The sequence below is a fragment of the Martes martes genome, assembly GCF_963455335.1.
Source record: "Martes martes genome assembly, chromosome: 16".
NCBI lineage: Eukaryota > Metazoa > Chordata > Mammalia > Carnivora > Mustelidae > Martes > Martes martes.
Window position 1 is genome coordinate 9,597,779 of NC_137904.1, and position 25,283 is coordinate 9,623,061.

At 43.6% G+C, this 25,283-nt stretch overlaps 1 protein-coding gene across 2 annotated transcripts; it reads right to left on the minus strand.

Moving 5' to 3' along the window:
* On the minus strand, nucleotides 1-25,283 carry COPS3 (COP9 signalosome subunit 3). Of its 2 annotated transcripts, XM_080827330.1 has the most exons (12): nucleotides 24,183-25,283; nucleotides 20,048-20,177; nucleotides 17,878-17,990; nucleotides 17,735-17,784; nucleotides 15,873-15,965; nucleotides 14,378-14,557; nucleotides 11,318-11,458; nucleotides 9,469-9,642; nucleotides 7,466-7,552; nucleotides 1,703-1,816; nucleotides 646-726; nucleotides 1-331 (listed from the first exon to the last, which is right to left on the minus strand). In XM_080827330.1, the coding sequence occupies exons 1-12, from the start codon at nucleotides 24,235-24,237 to the stop codon at nucleotides 278-280; spliced, it is 1,272 nt and encodes a 423-aa protein (XP_080683456.1). In that variant the 5' UTR covers nucleotides 24,238-25,283; the 3' UTR covers nucleotides 1-277. The 2 variants fall into 2 exon arrangements, with proteins under 2 accessions (XP_080683456.1, XP_080683457.1); XM_080827331.1 differs by lacking the exons at nucleotides 17,878-17,990; nucleotides 20,048-20,177; nucleotides 24,183-25,283 and having other exon boundaries at nucleotides 15,873-16,033; nucleotides 17,735-17,775.

Consider the following 25,283-nt stretch of genomic DNA (forward strand, 5'->3'; position numbering starts at 1 on the left):
TTCGAGTAATTTAAAACAAAAAGGTAGATTTAATGCAATAACAACATTAATCTGAGGATAAATAAATCCACAACAGACTTTGAAGTTTGGATTTTTTTTTCCTTTCTTGGCAGAGAGAATGGTTTTCTTAAAGCACATAGGACTGAAGATGTCAAAACAAAATGTAATCTCTTAATGTCCAGGTCAAACAGGCTTGGTCCTCCCTGCTGCCCTCCTAACACGTGCCACTGGCCAAGGTGATAAATTTCTCTTATCTAACTCAGGATGGATGTTAGTTTCAAGAGTAACTAGATGGTTTGTTTCCAGAATCATCTTCTTGTGATCCCATGCTCTGTAAAGGAGAGAGACAATCCATTTATGTTTGCTCTAGTCGAAGGTTTCCCACCAGCCCCGAACAAGCACACCCATTCCTTCCCATGGACAGACAGTCACCCTGTGTGCAAATGAAGAGGCTGTAGTTTGCATACTTCCAGACTAGTTTGAAAATGATCTCAGTGAATCTCTCTGTGAACTTAGTGACAAAGATTTTCAAGAACTTCGGGCAATTAAACATTTAACCTCAAATCAAGTTCACATTCCTGATGAGGAAATACCTCTCCTTTTCTACCCAAGCCACTTCGATTTAATGATGGGAACCTTAGTCACCTTTTGTACGAACTGGGGATTCACGGTGATCTCCTGGTCCATGGCCTTCAGTCGCTCATCCAGCTCAATGCACTTCAGCATCTGGTGAGAGACACATTTGAAGGTGGTTAGTGAGTTTAGGTCCATTTACCTCCTTTTTAACCTCGATATTAATATGAGTCCTACAGGTTCACAGTCTCATGATCTGAAACACTGGGGCCACATAGGTTTTGGAATCAGAATTTTTGGAATGCAGAAAGTTAACAGAATATAAATTCTACATATTAGCTAACACCCCAGCAGGATCTAGGGAGGCACCCCATAATCAACCACATTAATATTTTGTGCAGTGAAACCTAAAAATATGCACACTAAGCAGAATAAAGACCATACATCATTTCAGGTGAAATTTGCCATCACACTGAGTTACCAAAAACCTTCAGTTTTCAGGGGGTTTTGGATTTTAAACTGCAAAAAAGGGAGTGTGGAAGTATATTATGTTACTCTTCATTGCTTTTAGGCTTCTGAGATTTAATGTCAGATATAAGAAACACAGACTGGCCACACAGTCCCAACTCATGGCTTGAACCCAGAGGGGCACTCAGAGCAGCACGATCTCAAGAGCCACAAGGGGACCCTGCTCCGGCCCTCGGCTGCTGCCTGGGAACGGCGGCATGGCCCTCCTCTCCCAGCCGCCCCACTCCCTCCCACTTGGACCAGGAACCTCCGTGCAGTTTCCTGCAGTAATGAGGCTCTACATTATAAATGGTGGTTGGTGTGAATAAAACTGTACCGATTTTAAGACGCTAAAGTGTTTTAGTAGCTAAACGAGGCTCTGGTGAGCTGACGGGAAATCCAACCCACCATTTACTTATAATCATACAATCTGGGAGAGGTTGAAGCAATGCCCATCTTCAAAGTAACTTTCTAGGAACGAAGATGATCCTAGAAACTAGTTGGGAACTACTTGTAGTGAAAACTAGAATTGTCCTGGAGCACAGAGGCAGCATTTCAAATACAGCATCTCCAACATCGATCAAAACAAACAAACAAATCAAAACCTGGCGTTCGTATTTACCTCCTGGTCGATGTTATGAAGCATGGCTGGGTTATTATATTTTTCAGGGTTATCATGGAAACTGACCATACCATCCTTCTGATTAATACTTGCAAAAATTTCACCATCCTCTATCTGTAAAAAAAAAAAAAAAAAATCAGGAAAGTAGTTTAGACCCAGACACTTTGTAGATCTACAGTGTTTCAATATAATCAGGGGAAAGGACAAAAAGCAATAAATTTGTATGTGTATTTTTAAGCACTATCTGTTCATTCAGTATTTACTGAACACCTACTATGTGCTTAGCACCATTATAGATGCTAAGGAGTGCAAAACACACACACATACACACACATCTGCCCTTGCAATTTTTTTTATTGAGGTAGGTTTCACATAATATAAATTAACTATTTTATAAGTTAACAATTCAGGGGTGCCTGGGTGGTTCAGTCGGTTAAGCGTCTGCCTTCAGCTCAGGTCATGACCCCGGGGTCCTGGGATCGAGCCCTGTGTCAGGCTCCTGCGTCAGTCTCCCTGCTCAGCAGACAATCTGCTTCTCCCTCGTTCTCTCATTGCCACCTCCACCCCTGCCTACTTATGCTCTCTCTCAAATGCATACATAAAATCTTTAAAAAAATAATAAAGCGAACAATACAGCGTAATTTGTAATGTGTAACAACCACTTCTATCTAGTTCCAAAACATTTTCGCCACCCAAGAGGAAACCCTGTACCCGTTGGAGCAGCGTCTCCTTTTCCCATCTTCTTTCACTCCTCACAACCACCAATCCACTTGTGGCTCGTGGATCTGCCTGTTCTGGACATTTCGTATCAGACACGTGGACATATCATACCAGAACCACATATGCTTCTTTTGTTTCCCGCATCACCCAGCACAGTGCTGGCAAAGGGCCGTGCACCTTCCACTGCGAAACCCTAAGACATTTTTGTCTCACCCCACTATAAATTCTCTTCGGATCCTTCAAGAAAATTTTTCTGCTAATGCTGATTCCAAGGTAGTTTCAAGGTCTATGTTCTTTTATTTGCCTCACTGACTGGGGATTTATTTGGCTGGCCCTTAGAGCCAAATCCTGTCCAGGAAGTTAGACAGTAAGAAACCAGGAAGTCTCATGAAGGTATTACTAGGATTCTTAACACACTGCTCCACATTGTAGCTTTGGAAAGGACAGATGCTACTTATGCAACGGCAACCAGCCCCACGTATTCAATAGAATACATCACTCTCTGTGGATCACAGACAGCCGCCTCTTTAAAACACGGGTAGACAATCATCCTATGATCTCACCGATACGAGCTTTTTGAGAAACAAGACAGAGGATCATAGGGGAAGGAGGGAAAACTGAACCAAGATGAAACTAAAGAGGGAGACAAACCATAAGAGACTCTTAATCTCTGGAAACAAACAGGGCTGCTGGGGGAATGGGTGGGAGGGCGGGGGTGGCTGGGGGGGGGGACACGGGGCAGGGAACGTGCTTTGGGGAGCGCTGTGAATTATGTAAGACTGATGAGTCACAGACCTGCACCCCTGAAGCAAATAATACATTAGATATTAAAAACAAAACAAAATAAAAACAAAAACGTGGGTGGACTATACCCGAATGAAACGCAAACCTAGGTTTACCACAATAGTTCTTTTCGTAGTAACCAGAACTAGAAACAACCCAAATGTCCATCTAATTAACGGGAAAGTATACTCACACAGTGAAATACTGTAGCCCTGAAAATGAAGGAAACCACATGCAACATTTCGCTCATAATATCAAGCAAAAAAAGCCAGACCCAAACAAGTATGTCCTGTACGCGTCCTTTTGTATAAAGCTCAAAAACAAATACAAACTAAGATGTGAGAAGTCAGGGTAATACCTTTCTAGCCAGGGGCAGGGCTGGAAGCAGGCAGGAGAGATGTTCCTGGGGTGCTGAAACACTCTGCTTTCTGACCTAGGTGTTGCTTTCACCGATGTCTTCTCTTTGTGAAATGTGTTTGGCTATACACTGCAGTGTAACTTTTCTCTGTGCAGGCTGTATTTCAAAAAAATGTTTCCTTAAAAAAATCCCTAACATACAATCTGAATAGACCAATATCTATTAAAGAAATTGAATCTGGGGCACCTGGGTAGCTCAGTGGGTTAAGTGTCTACCCTCGGCTCAGGTCATGATCTCAGGGTCCTGGGATCGAGTCCCACACCGGGTTCTCTGCTCAGCAGGGAGCCTGCTTCCCCCTTTCTCTCTGCCTGCCTCTCTGCCTACTTGTGATCTCTGTCTCTCTGTCATATAAATAAATAAAATCTTAAAAAAAAAAAAAAGAATAGAGAGCCCAGAAATTGGCCTACGTAAATAGTCAACAGATCTCTGACAAAGAGCAAAGGTGAGACAATGGAGCAAAGGTGGCCTTCCCCACAAATGATACTGATACAACTGGACATCCACGTGCAAAAACACAGACCTTACAACCTTAACAAAAATTAATTCAAATGGGTCACAGATCTAAAGGTAAAATGCAAAACTGTAAAACTCCCAGAAGAAAATGTAGGAGAAAACCTAGATGATCTTGGGTGTGATGGTAACTTTTTAGATATAATGCTAACGACACAATTCATGAAAGAAAGAATTGATCAGCAGGGCTCCATTAACATAAAAAGCTTCTCTCTGAAAAACACAATGTCAAGATGAGAAGACAGACCGCAGACTGGGGAGAAAGCATTTGCAAAAGACACATCTGAAAAGAATTGTTATACACAAATACACACAGAACTGGTGCAGTTGGCTCAGTCAGTGGAGCATGCGACTCCTGATCTCAGGGGTCGTGAGTTCGAGCCTCCCACTGGGCACAGAGATTAGCTTTAAAAAAAAAGAAAGAAAGAAAAAGATATACAAAGAACTCTTAAAACTCAACAACAATAAAAAACAAATAGATTAAAAAATGGGCCAAAGACCCAAATAGATACCTTACCAAAGAAGGTACATCAAATGCTACTGAGGACTGGGGCCAACCGGCCCTCTCTTTCATTGCTGGTGGGAATGCAAAATGGTGCTGCCACTTCGGAAGACAGTTTGGCAGCTTCTTACAAAACTAAACATAATCTTACCCCATGACCCAGCAATCAGACTCGTTGGCATTTACTGAAGCGAGCTGAAGACATACATGCACACAAAACCTGACATGGATGTTTACAGCTGCTTTACTCATAATCGCCGAACTTTGAGAGCAACCAAGATGTCCTTCGGGAGGTGAACGGATAAACTGTGCCACATCCAGGCCATGGAACATTACTCAGCACTAAAAGGAAGTGAGCTATCAAGCCATGAAAAGACACTGAGGAACCTTAAATTTTGATACTAAATGGAATAAGCCAATGTGAAAAGGCTACATACTGTAGGATCCCAACTACATGACATTCTGGAAAAAGCAAAACTGTGGAGACAATAAACAAGATCAGTGGTTGCCAGGGATGCGATGGAAAGGCAGCGCACAGATTTCTCGGGCAGTGAATAGAGCTCTGCGTGACACCGTAACAATGGCTCCATGCATGTCATTGTACGCTTGTCCAAACCTACAGAATGTACACCTCCAAGAGTGAGCCTCATGTAGACCAGAGACTCTGAATGACCATGCGTCTGGAGAGGTCTAGCAACTGTAACACACGCCACTCCTGTGAGGGCTGCTGCTTACGGGGAAAGCTGAGAACGTGTGGGGTAGAGATTTCCCATCTCTACCTTCCCCCTTAATTTTGCTATGAACTTCAAACTGCTCTAAAAAAATTATGTCTTATTAAAAAAAAAAAATCCCCGCTCTCATAGACTTTATACTCTAGAGTGAGTCTTGGGCTCACACTGTCGTTCGGCAGTATGGATCTCCTGGGCCGGATCGCTGTCTGCTGCAGGATGGAAAGTGGCATCTCTGGTCTCTACCCACTAGATGTGAGCACCCCTAACTGTCACGACCAAAATATCTTCAGACACTGGCAAATGTCCCCTGGCAGACAAAACACTCCTGGTTGATCCAGAGCCTGTGAGGCTCTGTCTGGGTTGGTCACACAGGGTTCAAAACCCATCACTCTCCTTTGATCCCTCAAAGCATGTCCCTAGCTCGTGAGTCCTTGCAGGTGTCATACACACTCGTGCATTTCTTCTCACCCACCCAAGAGTGAGTTTCCTGGGGGCACTCTGCGCACTCAGTCTGTATAAGCCCTGCGGGGTTTACTTAGCAAGGTGTTCTTGACAGGCACTCCAAGGTTGGTCATGTCAGACAGATTTTGTCTGTTTGGGACGCGTGTGTGTGCTCTGAGAACTGGGCTGAAGAAAAATACTTCAACATCTGTACGTTGCATTATGGAAGTAAAATACTCCATTATCACAATGGAAAATAGTTTTACTATGACCATTATCCTAATCCTGATATGGCAGCGCTCCTGAAATCAGAGGGGAGATCGTTAGCAGAAAAACGTAAACTGCTGCCTTGCTACACTCAAGATTTGCCTGACCTGGGCAGAGGATGCAAGTCTGGTTTGATGGATCAGATCAGAGCCCCGGATTTACAAAACTGAACAGGGAGGTAGATTACCATGTATCAACTTGCTGGGTCACCATGTACTTGTTTATTTATTTTTAAAGATTTTATTTATTTATTTGAGAGACAGAGAGAGAGCATGAGCGGGGAGAGGGGTAGAGGGAGAAGCAGACTCCCCACGGAGCAGGGAGCCTGACCTGGGGCTCAATCCCAGGACCCCGACCTGGGGCTCAATCCCAGGACCCCAAGATCATAACCTGAAGGCAGACACTTAACCAACTGAGCCACCCAGGCGCCCCTACCACGTACTCATTTTTAAGTGATGCTTATCCAAATTTGGGGAGTGGAGAGATGTAACTGGGACGTTACCAGCAGGGATAACGGTAATACCTGATTTCTGAAGGCAGGTGCTGAGATGGGGCCTGCTTTAGCCCCCTTTATTGCCAAAATCGCTCTAAGTGTGGTCATGAACGGATGATGGCCCACAAGGAGGGGCTCAAGTCAGATCCCAGTCAACGACTGTTACCCTCCAGCTGAACAGGACATCCTTGATGTGGGCAATGCCCCACCCTACACAGGGGCACAAGTTCATGACTTCCTCATGGATCAGCACGTTGAGCAACATGTGAACTATTTCACAAGTGTTTTAAAATTTTAACAGGACACTCTATGTGTATCATATCACGTATCATATGAGTACATAATATTGGAAAACCCCAGAGCTTTTAAGGAAGTAAACCAAAATGTCCAGAGGTTGACTCTGACTTTTGGATGTCCCGCTCTTTTTTTTTTTTTTAAAGATTTTATTTATTTATTTGACGCACAGAGATCACAAGTAGGCAGAGAGGCAGGCAGAGAGAGAGAGAGAGAGAGAGAGAGACAGACAGACAGAAGCAGGCTCCCTGCTGAGCGGAGAGCCTGATGTGGGACTCGATCCCAGGACCCTGGGATCATGACCTGAGCTGAAGGCAGAGGCTTTAACCCACTGAGCCACCCAGGCGCCCCTCTTTTTTTTTTTTTTTTTTAAGATTTTATTTGTTTATTTGCCAGAGAGCGCATAAGCAGGGGGAGTGGCAGGCAGAGGAAAAAACAGGCTCCCTGCTGAGGGATCATGACCTGAGCTGAAGGCAGCCACTTAACCAACTGAACCACAGGCATCCCTCTCTCTCTTTTTTAGTATTTCCTATAATGAATATCTATGACCTTTATAGGGACAAAAATTCACTAATTCAGTTTTTAAAAGTGAAAACACACTCACCATGTGTAGGACATATTTCTCTGCCTCCTGAGGTCCAGATAACTGCACACGACTTGCCATATCTTGTAACGATAATGTTAAAAAGGTCTGAAATTCAGAAGTAGAATTAATCACAGGAAAAACAACTGAGGACATACATTTTATTAAATGTGTACAGAGCTCTACTTAATCACTGAAAACCTGCTTTCCATTACTGTGCAAAGTAATTTTTTGTTGTGAAGATGACTTGAAGTTGATGAAGCCTGTGGCTCTGGTCATCAGTTTCCTAGAGGAGTCATGACTCCAGAAATGTGTCCTGCACACACTTCCCTCTGTGCCTGAGAGACGTACACACTCATACACACTCGGTTATTTACTGCAGCACCGTCTGCGGGAGCAAAGGCCTAGAACCACTTAAATGTCCACCAACAGAGGGCAGGTTGGTACAGTCCGGTACAACTGCACCAACAGACTACTACACAGTTGTAAAAAAAAAAAAAAAAAGAAAAAGCAAGGGTACTTCTCATGGACTGAAAGAGAATCTGAGATGTCAATGTAAACCATTAAATATAAAAAAAGAGAATGAACAGTGTGCAAGGCGCACTGTGTAAATGAAGGGAAAGAGAGTGTATCTGTGAGAGAGGGCGTGCATGTGTGTTCTGTGCACAGAAAAGCTCTAGAAGGCCACCCGAGAAACTGGTAATGCCAGGTTGAAGAAAAAAGAGGGGTGGGCTAGGGTATGGGAACCGGATGGAGGTTTTTGTGTCTTTGAATGTTGTATTGTAAATGTATTACCTATTAAGTGTAATTGACAATATCACAGTCATTCTTCAAAACTCAAAGCTAAAATGTGTAAACCAACATGGGGGATTAGAAGGAAGTCAGTGTTTACCTCTACCCCATTGGGGACTGGAAAATGTCCCCTTTTGGGAACACATTAAAAGAGCTCTTTTTTAAGGAAAGCTGGCAATATTTATAGCAATGGCCTTTTCAGAGCAGGGCATGTTAAAACCCTGAGGTTGAGAATCTATAATAAGCCAATCTACATCTACTTTAAATCTACATTTACTTTAGTTCAGAGAGTAGCATCCAAGAAAATGAAATTATTGTTAATTTTTAAAGAAGTACACAGCAGTTTAACCCAAGTGAAGACTTAAATTTCCTATATCCTTGCTTGGCCTACTTGCCTCCACGACCGTCCCCTCCTCACCACTCTCTGGCTTCTCCAGGTCCTCCCACTGTCATATCCTCCACCCGGAGCCCAGCAGGCCTCCCACCACTAGGTTGCCTAGCAATAGACACCCCCTGTTCTGGCTCCTCTGCCTCTACACCATGTCCCGCTGCTGCGTCCGACTAGACTCCTTCTCGGGAGGTAAAAGCAATCCTGTAGCTTGAAGCTGCTCTCCATTTCCTATTACCTGTAAGCCTGGGTCTTTGGAGGTCACCTGAGATTTTGTGTTTCCTCTATACTTTTTTGTACTGTTTTAACACTTGGTAATCAGCATGGTTCCTACCATCCGAAACCATCAGCTTACTTCCATTTTCAAACCAAATATGGTGTGACTGGCCTACCTTCTGTGCATAGCCCACTCAGCTGTGCCTAAGTGGCAATGTCAGGGCAGTGCCATGTCCAGGTAAGAAGTCTGAACAGAGATCACACAGCCCGGGTGGCTCCACGCTGGTCACAGGGGACTCCTGTGTGCATCGTTAGTTCCACGCCCTCCGCCCACGGCACTGTTTACCTCTCAAGCTACCTTTTTCTGCCTCCCCATGGAGCCGTATCTCCTACCTGTCTTCCTCGTCACCTGTTCCTCTTCTCAAATACCCTGCTCTAGCCCTGGAAAGACCAAAAGGTATAAATCAAACTCTTTCTAAGTCATCAGTTGTGAGAGCTGTTGCTTAGGAGAGACGTCCTGCCACACTTTGTCCCTGTCTCTGCTTCCTCAGCCCTGAGGAGGAGGAGAGAAGAGGGGGAGGCCCCAGGGGAATGAGGAGAGGCTATCTGAGGGCGTCACTTGCCTTACCTTGGTTAGCCTCTGAATATTCTTCTTATAAAGAGAAGACAGGCACTGCTTCACCAGGCCCATGTTGTTGTCACGAGTAAAAGTCTCGCTGTGCTTGTTCACCAGGTTGCGGAGTTCTGAGGGATTATTGGTTGAATAGACTTGTGCTAACTCATGGTATGCATTGCTAAGAGGCTACAGGTTTGAAGGAAAAAATCGGATTAAAGCAGTAGAGATATACACTTCGTATAGGAAGCAAAAGAAGACATGCTACTATGTTTTGAACAAGTACATTCAATATCCTTTACTGTTCCCTAACAACTTATAATTTACCCAAGGCGAATGCCTAGTTTTTATACGTGATTACACTGGGGGAAAAAAAGAAGTCAGAATCTTCCAGCAATCTCAAATCTCTTGCACACCTTCTCACACTCATTCACACACACACACACACACACACACACACACACACACACAAACACACACACCTCACCGGATGCAACAGGACCATCTGTTCTTTTTTGATAAGAGAAAAGAAGCCAGAACAAGAGAACTAACAGCGGCTGAGGGCCTACTAAGACCCTGAGCTGCCTTAGGGATTTTACAGACATTATGCTCTATTTGAAATATTAAGAAATCGGGGCAGAGGTCTGAGAGAATGTGGGGTGGTCTTGAGGGGCACAGGCAGAAACTGGGTTCAAACCTCTGTCTCTACTCTGAAGTCTGTGCTCTTTACCGAGAATGACAGCTAAAAAACTAATGCCTGTGAATGACATCCTGCAGTCATGAAGACATCACTTTATAAAAACTCTCTTACTGGGGCACCTGGGTGGCTCAGTGGGTTAAGCCTCTGTCTTTGGCTGAGGTCATGATCTCAGGGTCCTGGGATCGAGCCCCACATTGGGCTCTCTGCTCAGCAGGGAGCCTGCTTCCCTCTCTCTCTGCCTACCTGTGATCTGTCAAATAAATAAATAAAATCTTTAAACAACAACACTCTTACTAAAATAGGCCAGCTCAAGAGCCACCTGAAGGGGCCATGTAGTTCTCCAAAACAATCTGAGAATGGCTACCCTAAACCTACCCTGCCCATCACTCTTCCATGGGATTTGAGGAACCTCTCTTAACCACCTCTTCCCCCACCCCAATCTGTGACTGGGCAGCCTAGAGCCCTAAGAACCACAATAAGGGTCTTTAGCAAAGAACACTGGGCTATCTTCAACAAGACAGCATAAAAATCTTCTCATTGGGACGATTTTCTAATTGATATCCTGAAATTTTGAGTGCTATACCACAAAGAACAGGGTTAAAATTGTTATTCAAATGACTGTGACCTCATGACCTTTTGAACTGCCCAGTTTTATTACAAACCATGAGTATGTATTTTTAAAAAATTGTTTTAAATAATTGTTTTTTAATGTGATTCCAAAGCTGGGTCCTCAGTGAAAACAAAAGTTCAGTGAACAGAACTTGTGGTTTTTCATATGGGGGCTCTAGAAAGATTTCCCACACTTGGGCAGATTGAGTTCAATAAAATCAGAACTGCTTTTTTTTAGCATTTCTGCTAAACTGTAATGAAGAATAACAATGACAACAACAATAAAACCACCTTTAGAGAAGCCTAAACATCTACGGCAATAATCACTCAAAGCTAAAGTTTGAAAACAACTTTCTAAGAAACATTCCACCCCAATCAGGTGATCAGAGACACCTCCAGACAGTAAGTGTCTGCTATTAAGTTTATCAAAACTCTGCTAACTTCAAGTTGCTGGGAGAGCTATGTCATTATGAAAGAAAATTACAGAATTAGGTATCATTATAATCTCCTTATAGACTTAACAAGCCACGTAAGACATCAACTCAAAAAACTCACCTTAATGAATCTACCCACAATTTGAGACGTATACTTTGGTAGCTGTTGTACTTTTCCAAGTAATATCAAAGAAACTAGAATATACTTTTTATAGGATTCCAACATGATGTGACTGACCGCCATGGCAGGAGTAGTTATAGCCTAAGCAACAGGAGAGAGAGCACAACACAGCAGAAAGGGCAATCAGCCACATGCATCACTTGAATTAAATAACGATTCTTCGATGTCCTGTATTTTTAATAGCATCTTTCTTGAGATAGGATTCTCATACTGTAAAATGACCCTTTTCAGGTATACTATTTGTGGCTTTCGGTATATTTACCGTGCTGTCCGACGATTTATGACCATTACGTAATTTCAGAACACTTCCATCTCTCCAAAAAGAAACCCCACACTCCTCAGCAGTCATTCCCTAGACCCTCCTCCCGCCAGCCCCCGGCAACCATCATTCTATGGATTTGTCATTCTGGACATTTCGTAGAAATGGCATCATAATAAATATGGGGGCTTTTGTGACTGGACCAGCTTCTTTCACTTGTCGTCAAGGCTCGTCCATGTTGTAGCAATTACTTGGTGGCTGAATCATACACCACTGCATGGCTGGACCACATTTTGTTTACTCTCCTCGGCTGATGGGCATTTGGGTTGTGTCACCGCCTGGCCACTAAGAATAAGGCAGCTGTGAACATCAGTGTACAGGTTCTGGTGGAGACCTTTGTCTTCGCTTCCCTCAGGTATATTCCTAAGAGTGGAATTGCTGGGTGGTGGTGGTAACTCTAGGTTTAACATTTTGAGGAACTCCGGACTGCTTTCCACGGCGGCCACACCATTTTACACTCCCAAGGGCAGTTATGAGGATCCCAAATTTCCCACCTGCTGGTCACCGCTGGTTACTGTTGGCTGTCTCTTTTTCATTCTAGCCGTCCTACTGGGTGTGAATTGACACCACGCTGTGGATTTGATTTGCATTTCCTTGACCACTAGAGATGGTGAGTATCTTTTCATGCATTTATTGGTCGTGAATCATCTTTGGAGAAATGCCTATTCAAATCCATTGACCATTTTTAAATGTTAGTTTTTTTTTTTTTTATTATTGGGTTGTAAGAAGTCTTTGTATATTCTGGCTGTAAGTCTCTTATCAGAAATGGGATCTGCAAATATCTTCTCCCATTCTGTGGCTGCCTTTCCACTTCGTTTTGCCTGGATTTATGAAGGTCTGGGAGAAGTGAAAACTATCATACCCAAGTCAGTGCAAATATTCCAAATCAAAACCCAAACCGCTGAGCCTGTGAGGGACTTGAGATTCTACAGAAACATTCACATAAGCGCATGTGGATACACGTACAAGGACTCCTGCCACAACACAGCTCCGACAGTGAAACAGCACAATCAACGTACATTTCCGCTAATCGAGGACTAGTCAGTCAAGTAGGTCAGCGTGTGATGTGGCATGAGAAGGTGCAGTTGCTTTCACTTCTTGCTTCTATAATGCTGCATGATCTGATTTTTTTCCAGTAAGTACATCTTCCTTTTGGAATTTTTTTTAAGCAGTAAAAAAAAAATCTGTATCACCTTCCAAAATTAAGGTACTAATGCCATCTATAGCCGCCTGTGTGTTATTCAAACACAGCTGCATGAAGCAGATGAACAGTAGACAATGTTTGTCACTAGCCCAGAATCTGGATATAAACACGCTTTCAGCGAAAAGGCGGCTTTCTGTATCAGAAATGTTTTGTTTTTAACATTTTAACTACTTGTGATAGAGCTTTTTTCCCAAGTGCACTACTTACTTGCCTGCCTTTTAAAGGCCCCCATCATCTTGGTATTTCTGGCTCATCAGTATGTTTTCAGCTACCATACTGGGCTATAAAATGATCATTCACTCTGGCTGCAAAGTGTCTTTATCATTTTGGGAAGAACTCAAACTTCTGACTCTGTACTCTGAAACTCTAAAAGAAAAGTCACCTTGAAGATTTTACCTGACCAGACATCATTTTTTGGAATAAGCTCTATATCCAACATGGAGCTTGAACTCAAGCCCCCGAGATTAAGAGTGGCATGCACGTTTTACTGACTGAGCCAGCCAGCTGCCCCTGACAACACACATCCTTTAATGACACCATCTAGGCCCAACAGTGCCTTCTGGTGACTCTTCCCTCAGTCCCCTTAAGTGTTTATCAACCCCCCAACTCACTGAGGCAATGTTCCATCAGAGACGCATGCCACACACGCCTATTTATGTGTTAACATTACAACTAAATTGTGAGTTCCTTCATCCTTTACTACCTTAATATGTGCTATGAATGTAATAAGAAATATAAACTTCTGACAAATTTCTTAAAACACTAGTATTAGCCAATGTTGTACCTCTTTCTCAGAATCTAAAAAATTCTACCAAATTCTGTAATGTATCTCACTGCACACACCAGTGGCCACTACAAAGACACAAAGCAGGAAAGGGTTTTCCACATAAGAATGTTTTATTTATGGGGTAGCTGGGTGGCTCAGTGGGTTAAAGCCTCTGCCTTGGGCTCAGCTCATGATCCCAGGGTCCTGGGATCGATCCCCACATCGGGCTCTCTGCTCGCCGGGGAGCCTGCTTCCCCCCTCTCTCTCTGCCTGCCTCTCTGTCTACTTGTGATCTCTGTCAAATAAATAAATAAATACCTTAAAAAAAAAAGAGTATGTTTTACTTATGAAAATAAAACTCAACAGAACACCACACATGGTTTTAGAACAAAAAGACACTTCGGAGATCATTCAGTTCGCTCTCTCCCCTTTCTGCAAAGCTATAAAGGTCAGGTGATGTACAGAACTTAACCCGAATCAGACAGGGTGTGAATGGCAAGACTCGATCAGACCCTACGCAGCAGAGCTCCTCCCTCCACTGCCACTGCCCTTCCACTTAAGGAACAGTTTATCACCATTTACGTGGAGACAGAGAAACAGTGTTTGAAAGGACCTCCACCCAAAACTCAGAGGGCCAAGGTCAATCCACTGCAGCTGTGCACATCTTTGATCGCACAAGTTCAACACAACCATCTTTAGAGAGATGATTACCTGTTCATAAAAGTACAGTGCTCTTTCGAAGTTCTTCAGCCCGGTGTAGATCATCCCTCCGTAATAGTAGTAACATAAAAAGTGCTTTGCATCATAGGCTCCATTCTCTTTACAGATATCCATCATGTCCACATCAAGGTATGGAAGGGCAGGCTTAAAGCATTTTGCCAGCAAACAAAGCTGTGGAAAAATTTTATATTATATCATCATTTTGATTGTACTTGGCAGGCTTTAGCAGAAGGAGCAAATTCATAGATTCCAGAAAGGTCAAGAAAATATTTTAAACCATTTTACTGATTAATAATGTTCTAAATGTTGACACAGTACCCCATTTTTCTAAGCATTCAGAATAAAATAGCATTTCTTTATACAAAGACAAAACGACTGTGAGATAAAGTCCCCCACAGATGAATGGAAGCACCTATTCATAGCCCACCTAGCACCCATTCTGTTCACAGATGCCCAGACAAGTGAGTCCTTTTTCTCTTTGAAGAGAAGAGAAAGAGATCAGTATGGAATGATAAAAATGGAAGTTTCTCTTCAATTATTTCTTTTCAATCGCTGAATCTGTATGTAAGTATAGGGAATTGCTCAACTCGAACTCAAGAAGGCAAGCACACGGCAACGTCCTGTGACTGCACGATGCTGGCATAGGGGCGGATCTAGGTGTAGACACAGAGCTGTGCATTTAGGACCGGTGCACTTTACTCTGTGTACGTGATACCTCAATCACCACAGGCTTTTAAAAGCTAAAAAGTAAAGGAAAAGGAAAGCACCTTGATGTGATACTAGACCATGTGTTTCGAATAATCCGTGGACCATGTTATTAAAGACACAATCTACACCCTATGGGGCTGGTTGAAACCCCTCCACCCTGGTCTTATGGAATACTCTGGAGCTGTAAACATTGAAGTGGAGTCCTCTCAAAGACACAGTGAGTAGAAAAAAGACAAGAGTTCATACAGACCATTGCTATTTGTGTTAAAAAAAAAAAAAAAAGAGAGACAGAAAGTGCACGCATTTGCTTATATGTGCACAAAATATCTTTGGAAGGATACACAAAAAACTAACACGGATTTCCTCTGGAGAGAAGAGATGGGTGGCTAGTGAGCAGGGTGGCAGGAAGACTTCATTCCACATCTTCCCTTTTGCCTTCTGGGCTTGTAACCACACAAAATAAAATGAAGAACACATCAAGGTGCAAGAAGTTACCTGTATTTGTTCTCAGGGTCCATTATGCCTTAAAAAGAAAATGACTTGGGACATTTTTAACATCAAACCCAATAATGACGCAGTTTCCTCACATCACAAACCTACTGGCTGAGCCCCACTCTACAGTGTGTGTTCAGTGGCCGCCAGCTGAAAATTCCCTTCCTAACAATGTTAGTTAGTATATTTTTCAACTTCTAGAACCTATCACAGTCTCCACCAATAATGCCCCATGACCAACCTCCCACCTCTGCCTCAGGGTGACTCGCACTCCTCAGTGGCTCACCTGGCAGAGATCGGCGTGTATTGAGGTCAGCTGGTTTGTATTCATCTGCATCTTGTCTATGGCTTGCTTTAGGATGCCAATTCCTCGCAGGGGCTGTCAGAAATGACATCTCTTTCAGATAAGTTCTCAAAGATGGCAGCACATTGGATCTTATGTTGTCACTTACAAATAAAAAATAACACTAATTGATAGGTTCCTTTAAATAACAATATGAGGTTTCCATACTCTTTCAGGAAATTTCTGTCCCTAGTCAATCAGTAAACGTTTTCTTAAGCTGTTTCTTACGCTATTTTAGAGTAATTCGGCACCACTTTTTAACCCACTGAGCCACCCAGGCGCCTGATTGGGCACCATTTTTTAAATCACAAAGCTTTTTTTTCAATGCAGATCAATAATCAAAAGCAGTATTACCAAAAAAAAGGAGCATTACTTTATCAACAGTTCATTGTATTTATACTGAAACAAACAAAAAAATTCCAAATTATTTACAATAAAGAGCCTATGGCTTAGTAAACTTAGCTGTGGAGAAAGATGTCGGCATCTTCCCACAGGGCAGTCTAGGGATCAGCCCAACACCACCATCTCTTACCTGATAATAAATTCCTATTGAAACTGATACCATAACTTATAAACAGACCGTTTCCTGCCTTGATTATAAATAACAAGACCGAGTTTCAAGTGAGGTAGTCAGTTTCTGGACAAGAGATGTGACTTTAAAATCACTAAATAACTTATGTGGGTTTTTCAATAAAGACTTATTTTTTTAACCATTTCTTTCAAACCACAATTTAATATCCTGACAAAACACCAAATGGTTCTTTCTGTCTTATCTCCTTCCAAGCACTATCTGAAAGTTCAATTTCAAATAATAATTTAAAAGAAAAAAAAAAACCAAATGAAAACTTGTGAGTATCGTGAAAGTTAAATAAGGACCAAAGACCTGTTTCAGATTAAAGCAGATGAAAGAGACAGGACAACCTAATACAATTCATGATCTGAGATTTTCTTTTGTTGTAAAGGACGTCAGGGAAACCAGCAGCAAAATCTGAATAAGATCAGTAGATTTGTTTAAAGGATCCTGATACTGATCACTGTATTCTGGTTATATAAGAGAATGTCCTAATTTTTAGGAAACAGTCATTGAAGTATTTAGAGTAAGCAGCAACGTATCTGCAATTTTCTTTCCAATGGCTCAAAAAAAAAAAAACAAAAAACAGAAAACAAAAAACAAAAAAACAAACCAGAGAGAGAGAAGTAAGTGCGGTAAAATAATACTAACATCTGGAGAATCTGGGTGAAAGGTACATGGGGATTCTTCATATTATTCCTGCCACTTTTTGTGAAGCTAAAATGTCATAACCAAAAGTTAAGAGTTCTAGCAAACAAACAAAACCCCAGTATATTACAACAAAATGGGCGCTAGGATAGTAATTCCAGAAACATCCACCTGCAGTAGCAGGCCGCCCTGAGGCACTCCTCCTCCCTGGGTCTCAGAGCCTCACCCGATGGAGGAGCTAGCTGTCCCCACAGCCAATGCTTGGCTACTACACATGTTTGCCAGGGTACTGAGTACTAAGCCGGAACTTTAACAATTCAGTTCACTGTGTAAGTTAGATCTTAAAGTGTAATCAGAGGGGCGCCTGGGTGGCTCAGTGGGTTAAAGCCTCTGCCTTCGGCTCAGGTCATGATCTCAGGGTCCTGGGATTGAGCCCTGCATTGGGCTCTCTGCTCAGCAGGAAGACTGCTTCCTCCTCTCTCTCTCTGCCTGCTTCTCTGCCTACCTGTGATCTCTGTCTGTCAAATAAATAAATAAAATCTTAAAAAAAAAATGTAACCAGAAATACTTGAATAACATTGCTTACCTGTTTCCTTTCCACAAGTGCGTTTGTCAGCTGATGGCAAAGCCCAGCAACTAGAGACAGCAATGACAAAATGTTGACAACATCAATGGCTAGTCAGGCAAAATGCATTTGGTGGGAAGTAAACAAAGTGTTACTGAGCTTACAAGTGTCTGTTGCGTATCGAATATGCTCCCCATTACAGGTGCTGATGAAAAGCTGAACCTGTGAGAACAGCGTTTCAAAGTCAGGAACACTAGGCATGGAAAACTTCACAAATCTGGAAGAAAGAGAAAAGCATCAATCCATCCTGATATTTCATCGGGGAAATGGAGAAGCAACTGAGGCCAGAAGGCGAGCCTATCTCCAGTGCTCGATGAAGGTAAATGAGCCACAATCTTTTAAAAAACTAAGAAATGCGCTGACCTAATTCTTGGCACAATCAAGACACAGAACATAGGCACAAATAAAGGTTCAGAAAAATATGCTTAAAAAAGAACTTTGACAATAGAAAATTCCCTCAAATGAGGCCAAACACCATGTGGTCTAATATTCATGAGGGAACTGGATATAAGTTTCTACCCCCAAATTTTCCAAACCATTTTTCTTTGGAGTGCCAAGGTGCTTAGGGCTATTTACTCTTTTGAAAAGCAGTTGTTGTTGTTCTTGCTCTGAGGACAGACCGAAGGGGGACAAGGACTAAGAGCGCCAGACTGGCTGGAGGCTGCGGCCGTGGGTCACGGGGTGCTGTGGTCCATCTGGGACAAAGAACCAGCTGATGGGAAGGCCACAAAGGGAGGGGAGGGAGGACACGGATGATCCACCCTGAGTCACTTGGCAGATGGGGCCTTTCAACGAACTCTGAGAGGGGGGCCAGAGACAGGTTTGGGGAGGAAATCAGATACGCTTCCACTGCTCCCGCACTGTGTACAAGTAAACTACAAGCTCTTCTATTTTGCAAATAAATGAACTGCTGAAACTAACTTCAAGAAAAATGAAATGGATATTACTGCCTGAATACACCTGCTTCTACGTGTTTGCATTTGTCCTCCTGTCTATGTGTTTATTACCCAACTTAACAGTGTCACCACACATCTGTAACCGAACATCTCCTCAAAATGTATCTCAAATGATCTCATTTGGGCTTCAAAATTGGTCCGTATGGCCCTGTGATTTCCATTTTATTAAGTACAAATATGAAGCCCAGGGCCCCACACTTTGTAAGTGAAAGCTCTTAATTCAAATCCAGGGTACTCAGAAACAAGTTCAGGGTTCCCTCCAGGTTTTCTTTTAAGATATACCTTCGAGCTTCGAAATGCTTTCCTGTACTTGACTTCCCTTGATTCGCATCAACATGGAAGTGTGTGTGTGTGTGCATAAAACATGCGTGCTATCTGATTTTAACCAGCAAACACACACAGTAGAAATCTTTACCTGCCAGCACCATCCCAAAAGAACCTTCTGCAACGGTAGAAATATTCTTTACCTGTGCTGTCCAACACAGCAGCTACATATGGCTACTGGGTACTTGACAAGTGGCCAGTGGAACCGAAGGGTTCACATTCATGAACTTCTATTTCAAGAGCCACGTGTGGCTAATGGCTACCATATTGTAGCCCACAGCTCCAGACTTATTCTGATGGTCTCCTCTCTAAACTCTATTCTAACACATCTTTGCCTAAGAGTTGCTGGGCCAGTGGAGCCAGACCCCTACTTGGAGTCCATTTCCTCTGGGTTTATTTACAGTGTTTCAACTTTCACGACAACCATAACATCCCAATTTGTAATACTAAAACATCAAGAGAAAAAGAATTCTGTCAAGCACACAGAGTTACAAGGAACCCTAAATGAAATAAGATCTATTTAATTTGGTCTTGACCAGCCTGACCTTGTTTGAAGAGAACTGGAAGCAATGTTGCTTTGGATCACTGGTAATTTCACTCAACACGTCCCACTGTGCCCTGTGCCATCACTCTTCCCTATTTGCTTTTTGAGGTAGAAAATGTGGACAATTCGACAGATTACATGAAGAAAAGTATTCAGATACATGCAAACCATAGGGCCCACAACTGAGATAGCCATTTGATTTTTAAAAATAAATTTCAAAATGTTTATAAACATAAACAACAATTAAAAATTATAAAACTGAAAATACAACACACCATGATTAGCTGGGATGAGGAAAATGTTAACTATGGTGACTTAAATGCATACTTGTGCGAAAGAGCACAATGTTGTTTACACGGTTTACTTTTCTACACCAAAAAAACGACAGCCAGAAAGTGCAGAGCGCTCAGGTTTAGCAAGCACAGAACTGTAAAAGAAGATGCCCCTTACAAAACAGCAAGGACGCCTAAGGAGTGCTCTTGTACATCCAGAGCCCCGAGCACAGTGTCCAGATGGGATAAGTTCTTTGCAAGGAGTTCCCCACTCTTGTTGATCAGTTCACAAAGCTGAGTCATTTGCCCTGGAAAACAGGAATAACACTATCATTCAGTTACGGCACTAAGAAACTACAGAAACTCTAACCACAGACTTCATACCCCAGCAAGAAATAACTTAATGATGATTTCTTATAGCTCCCTCATTTCAGATGAGGACTCAGCAAGGCCAGAGACGTGAAATGGCCTTGACTATGACCTCAAAACTAGACCTCCAATTTCCCTCTGGCCCCTGAAAGTTTGCACGTTCCGTCCGTTCTCTCTTCCATTCCCCAAGTCAGAAATGTACACATTAAAAAAAAAAAAGAAATGTACACATTACTATCACCACTACTCTCATCTCCCTCTCTGTATCCAAAACGTCAGCAAATACAATTTTACTTTTAATTTTACTTCCTAAGTCTCTTAGCTCCATTCCTTTTTCTCTCCCCTGCCTTAATTCAGACCCCTATCATTTCTTGCCTGGACTACATCATAAATCTTTGAAACAGTCCCCCTGCTTCGCTCTTTCTCTCCTCTAACCCATTCTCTATATTGGTACCTGTGGGATCTTTCCAAAATGTAAAATTCAATCAAATAACTCCAAATGCTTTAAGAAGTATAATCTCTCAGCCGACTAACAGGGCCCTGAGCCTCCCCAGCCTTACCCCCTTGCTGCCCTCCCCTTTTCAACACACACACCTACTCTGGTCACACCAAGCTCAGAAATTCACACAACATGTCATGTTCTCTAACCTTTATGCCTCTACACATCCTGTTCTCCATGCTTGGTCTTCCTTCCTTCACTCTTCCCCTGGTTCTTCCTCTACCAACTCAGACACTTCATTCAAGAATCAGCCTGGGCCTTCTTTGGACCCTCATCTAATTCCCTCTCCCCTAGCTAACTTGAAAATGTGTTCTCTCTGTGTCCTCTCTGCATCCCCTGGGGTTGTGGTGGTTAGGTCATTTAACACAAAGTCAGGCCGATGGGCCATGTCATTTCTCCAGTTTCAGAATACATGCTTACCAGCCCGTCAATCAACAGCCTGTTACTTAATCTCCTAATTGATCCACTAATTTTTCTCACATCCCAAAATGTTGTTTTAACAAAAGGTATAGAATCTAATTAGGCCTGAGTTGGTACTCTGCAGGAGACTCACTGATTTCGATGGGTTATACTGATAACAGACACTATGGCCACACTCTATACTTCCAAATACTACTAGCTGTCTTTCCGGGGGTGGGGGTGGGGTTGGCATGTATGGGTTTTTTTTTTTTTTTTTTTTTTTTTTTTTTTTTAAAGATTTTATTTATTTATTTGACAGACAGATCACAAGTAGGCAGAGAGGCAGGCAGAGAGAGAGGAGAAAGCAGGCTCTCCACGGAGCAGAGAGCCTGATGCGGGGCTCGATCCCAGGACCCTGGGATCATGACCTGAGCCGAAGGCAGAGGCTTTAATCCACTGAGCCACCCAGGTGCCCCGCATGTATGGGGTTTATATAAGTCCATGGGCAACAACCTCTTGTCTCCTCCTTTATAGTTCTCTTTTGCCTTTTGAACTTCAAGCTATACACATCAGCTATTTGTACTTAGTAGCCAAGGGACTTTTTTTGCTTATCAAAAACCCCAAAAGCACTTAAATAGTATAATACTTAAAATCCAAGTGACTATAGCTAGGAACTTTGGTAATTTTGTTTCTGTGGCTTCCCTACTATAATTTAAAATTTTCACCAAAAATAAAGAAATATACTATATCACATGCAATGCAAAATAAAAAAAAAAATCTGTGATCTAATTAATTATCATCTTTCAAGATAACACAAGTTGAATGGGGGAAATGCCATCATTTTATCACAAATCTCACTGGTAAACGTGAAACAGCTTCTTCTAGTTAAATAATCTGCCTCCCTTTTTATACTCACTACTCTAAATAAACTTGCGATGATATGAAACACACAGAAATAAGCATTTCAGTCCATTTTTTCCCCCAATTAAGTAACCAATGCAGAGTTGAGACTTAAAATAAAACCTGGGTCAGGGCACCTGGGTGGCTCAGTGGGTTAAAGCCTCTGCTTTCAGCTCAGGTCATGATCCCAGGGTCCTGGGATCGAGCCCTGCATCGGGCTCTCTGCTCAGCAGGGAGCCTGCTTCCACCTCTCTCTCTATCTGCCTGCCTCTCTGCCTACTTGTGATCTCTGCCTGTCAAATAAATAAATAAAATCTTAAAAAAAAAAAAAAGTTTAAAAAAAATGGGGCGCCTGGGTGGCTCAGTGGGTTAAGCCTCTGCCTTCAGCTCAGGTCATGATCTCAGGGTCCTGGGATCGAGCCCCGCATCAGGCTCTCTGCTCAGCGGGGAGTCTGCTTTCCCCCTCTCTCTCTGCCTGCCTCTCTGCCTACTTGTGATCTCCATCTGTCAAATAAATAAATAAAAAATCTTTAAAATAAAACTTCGGTTACTATGAAAACCTAAGATAGTTAACTAGTGTGGGCCAAGGAGAGAGGCAACAGTAGTTCAGTGCCACAGGGTGCTTCTGACATGAGCCCAATCAGAGATGTGGCCAATGAGATTTCCTTCACTCAAAGAAAGCTGGATATTATGAAATTCCCTTTGCTTAAGGTCCACATTAGAAAATTCTGAGTAAGAACAGAAAAAACAGAAACCTCATAAACATTTACTATGCAGTGAGCATGAGGCACAGAAGCCACAGGCAGTGGAAGTATCATGTTCATCTCTGCCTGGCAGACTGTGCCTAAAGCAGTGACTTGCACAGCAAGCATACAAAGCTTTCAGAGAAATCTCACTTGACGCTAAATAGTTCCACTTTGTAAGTGAGAAAACTGGCCTAGGGAAATTAAGTGGCTCACATAGGAAGTGACTGACAAGATTCCAACCCAAATCTAAGTAGCTATAGTACATCCCAGGAAGCAGAAGCCAAATAGTTGGTGGCATAAATAAATGAATGAAAGAACGGTTTCTTCATTCCCAGAGACTGCAAGTCTGTGCCTTCCCTGTGAACCTCGTTTCCATCAATAATAAGGGAAAGCAGAAATATTTCGTTAAGCATGGCTTCATACCCGATCAGTTAACTTACAGTAACAGTGAGAGCACTCTCCATTTTTACAAAGGGAAAGACTCAAGAGATTAAAGGTGACGTGTCCAAGGTCATGTAGCTCCTAGAACTTTACAGTTAACAGCTGCTAGCCATAATTTATAACTGCATCTACTGCACCGCATATAATAGGTACTGTTTCAAATGCTTGTACAGGCTTCCTCTCATTCAATCCCAACACCTCTTTGAAGTAGGGAAATATTTTTATTTTAGAGACGAAGAAACGGTGTGGTTAAAGGGCCCTTCACAGCCTGCAGCTGATTACTTTAATTCTGAGTCCATCATTCTCTATTCAGGTGATGAGATGAATGAACCAAAGGGCATGAACATTTAAGTAATAATGGTCACCATTCCACCCCTGGAAATGGAGCCCTACAAGCGAGAGCTCGCTCGGCACTCTGCCGGACTAAAACAGGCGCGGAGGCTTCCCGAGGGCGCGCCGGCCGGCAGCTGAGGGGCCGGCCAAGGCAAGCCTCCGAGCCAAGGCACCCAGAAAGGATTCGTCTCGCGCCCGCTGCCCGAGGCCTAGTCCAGAGGCGGCCAGGCGCCACCGTGACAGACGAGGCTGTGCACCAATTACCACAGGGAAGGAAGGCCGAACGGCCAACCGGCGCTCGGCGGAAGTCACGCCCCCAAAACTGTCAAGAGAAGCGCCCGAGTGGAAGGGGCCCGGGCCGGGGGGAGGAGGGTCCAGCCAGCCCCAGGGATGGGAGGCGGCCAGGTCGCCGAGCGCACGGAGCGGCAGACGAGAGAGCAACGGAGACCGAGAGCGCGCCCGACCCCTCCGTGGTCTGAGCGCCGCAACCCCGAGCCCGGCCCCGGAGACGAGGCTCGGGACTAACAGGGAGGTCCCAGCCGTCCGCGCTGGCGGCTGGGGTTGCAAGCCCGTCCCCGCAGCCCGGAGGGCCCGCCCAGGCCCAGCCCGGCGGCCCAGGGCCTCACCTTGAGCCGAGAGCTGTCGGACACTGTTCACGAACTGCTCCAGGGCAGACGCCATGTTTCCCCCCGGCGGCCGGAGCAGCAGAGGCAGCTCACGCGGGAAAAGGCGGCCGCTCTGGGAGGAGGGGCCGCACCGATCCTCCACAGGGCCTCAACGGCGGCCCGACGTCACTTCCGCCGGCTCAAGCACCGCGAGAGCACACCTACCTGGGAACCAGTTACTGTTCCCATGGATACAGTTCCGCTTCTCCCCGTAACCGGAAGTTCGCTTTCTTTTCCTTTTCTCTTTCTCCGTGTGCTTGTGAAATTCCTCCAGGTATTTAATGGGGCGATGGGCAAAGGAAGAAATTAAACTTGTAATTAGGCGCATATTTCTCGGATTTTGCTCGGAATGGCTGTCCCGTTTTCCACCCGGCCAAATCCTTCAAGCCTGGCTTAATTGCCACCTCTTCCATGAAGCGCTTCCTGTCATGAAGACTGGAACCAGACAGGTTGCCTGGATTCAAATCCCTTTCGTACTACTTACCGGCTGTGTGATTTTGGGCAAGTAACTTGGCCGTCCTCTGCCTGTTTTCCTCATCTGTAAGATTCTTACAATGACCTCAGCCACGGAAAACACCTAGAACGGTGCACAGCCCAGAGTGAGAACTCCGTTTTCATTCAAGGTATATGTTGAATGAGTGAGTCTCCCCGTCTGGAATTGATCTGTCCTTCCTCCAGTTGGCTCCCAAAGCACTTTGTTCCTCTCATATAGGCACATCCAGTCTGTAGCAGAAAATTGTCTCCAAAGTCCATACCATATCCATTGCTCTTAACTGTCATGGAGTTCCTTAAATTCAAGTCTTACTCACCTCTGTATCCTCTAAAGGCCTACCATACCGTTTGGTGCGTAGTAGGGATTGAGCAAATAAGCATACATTTTACATTGGGCGCCTGGGTGGCTCAGCGGATTAAGCCTCTGCCTTCGGCTCAGGTCATGATCTCACGGTCCTTGGATCGAGTCCCGCATCGGGCTCTCTCCTTGGCGGGGAGCCTGCTTCCTCCTCTCTCTCTGCCTGCGTCTCTGCCTACTTGTGATCTCTCTCTGTCAAATAAATAAATAAA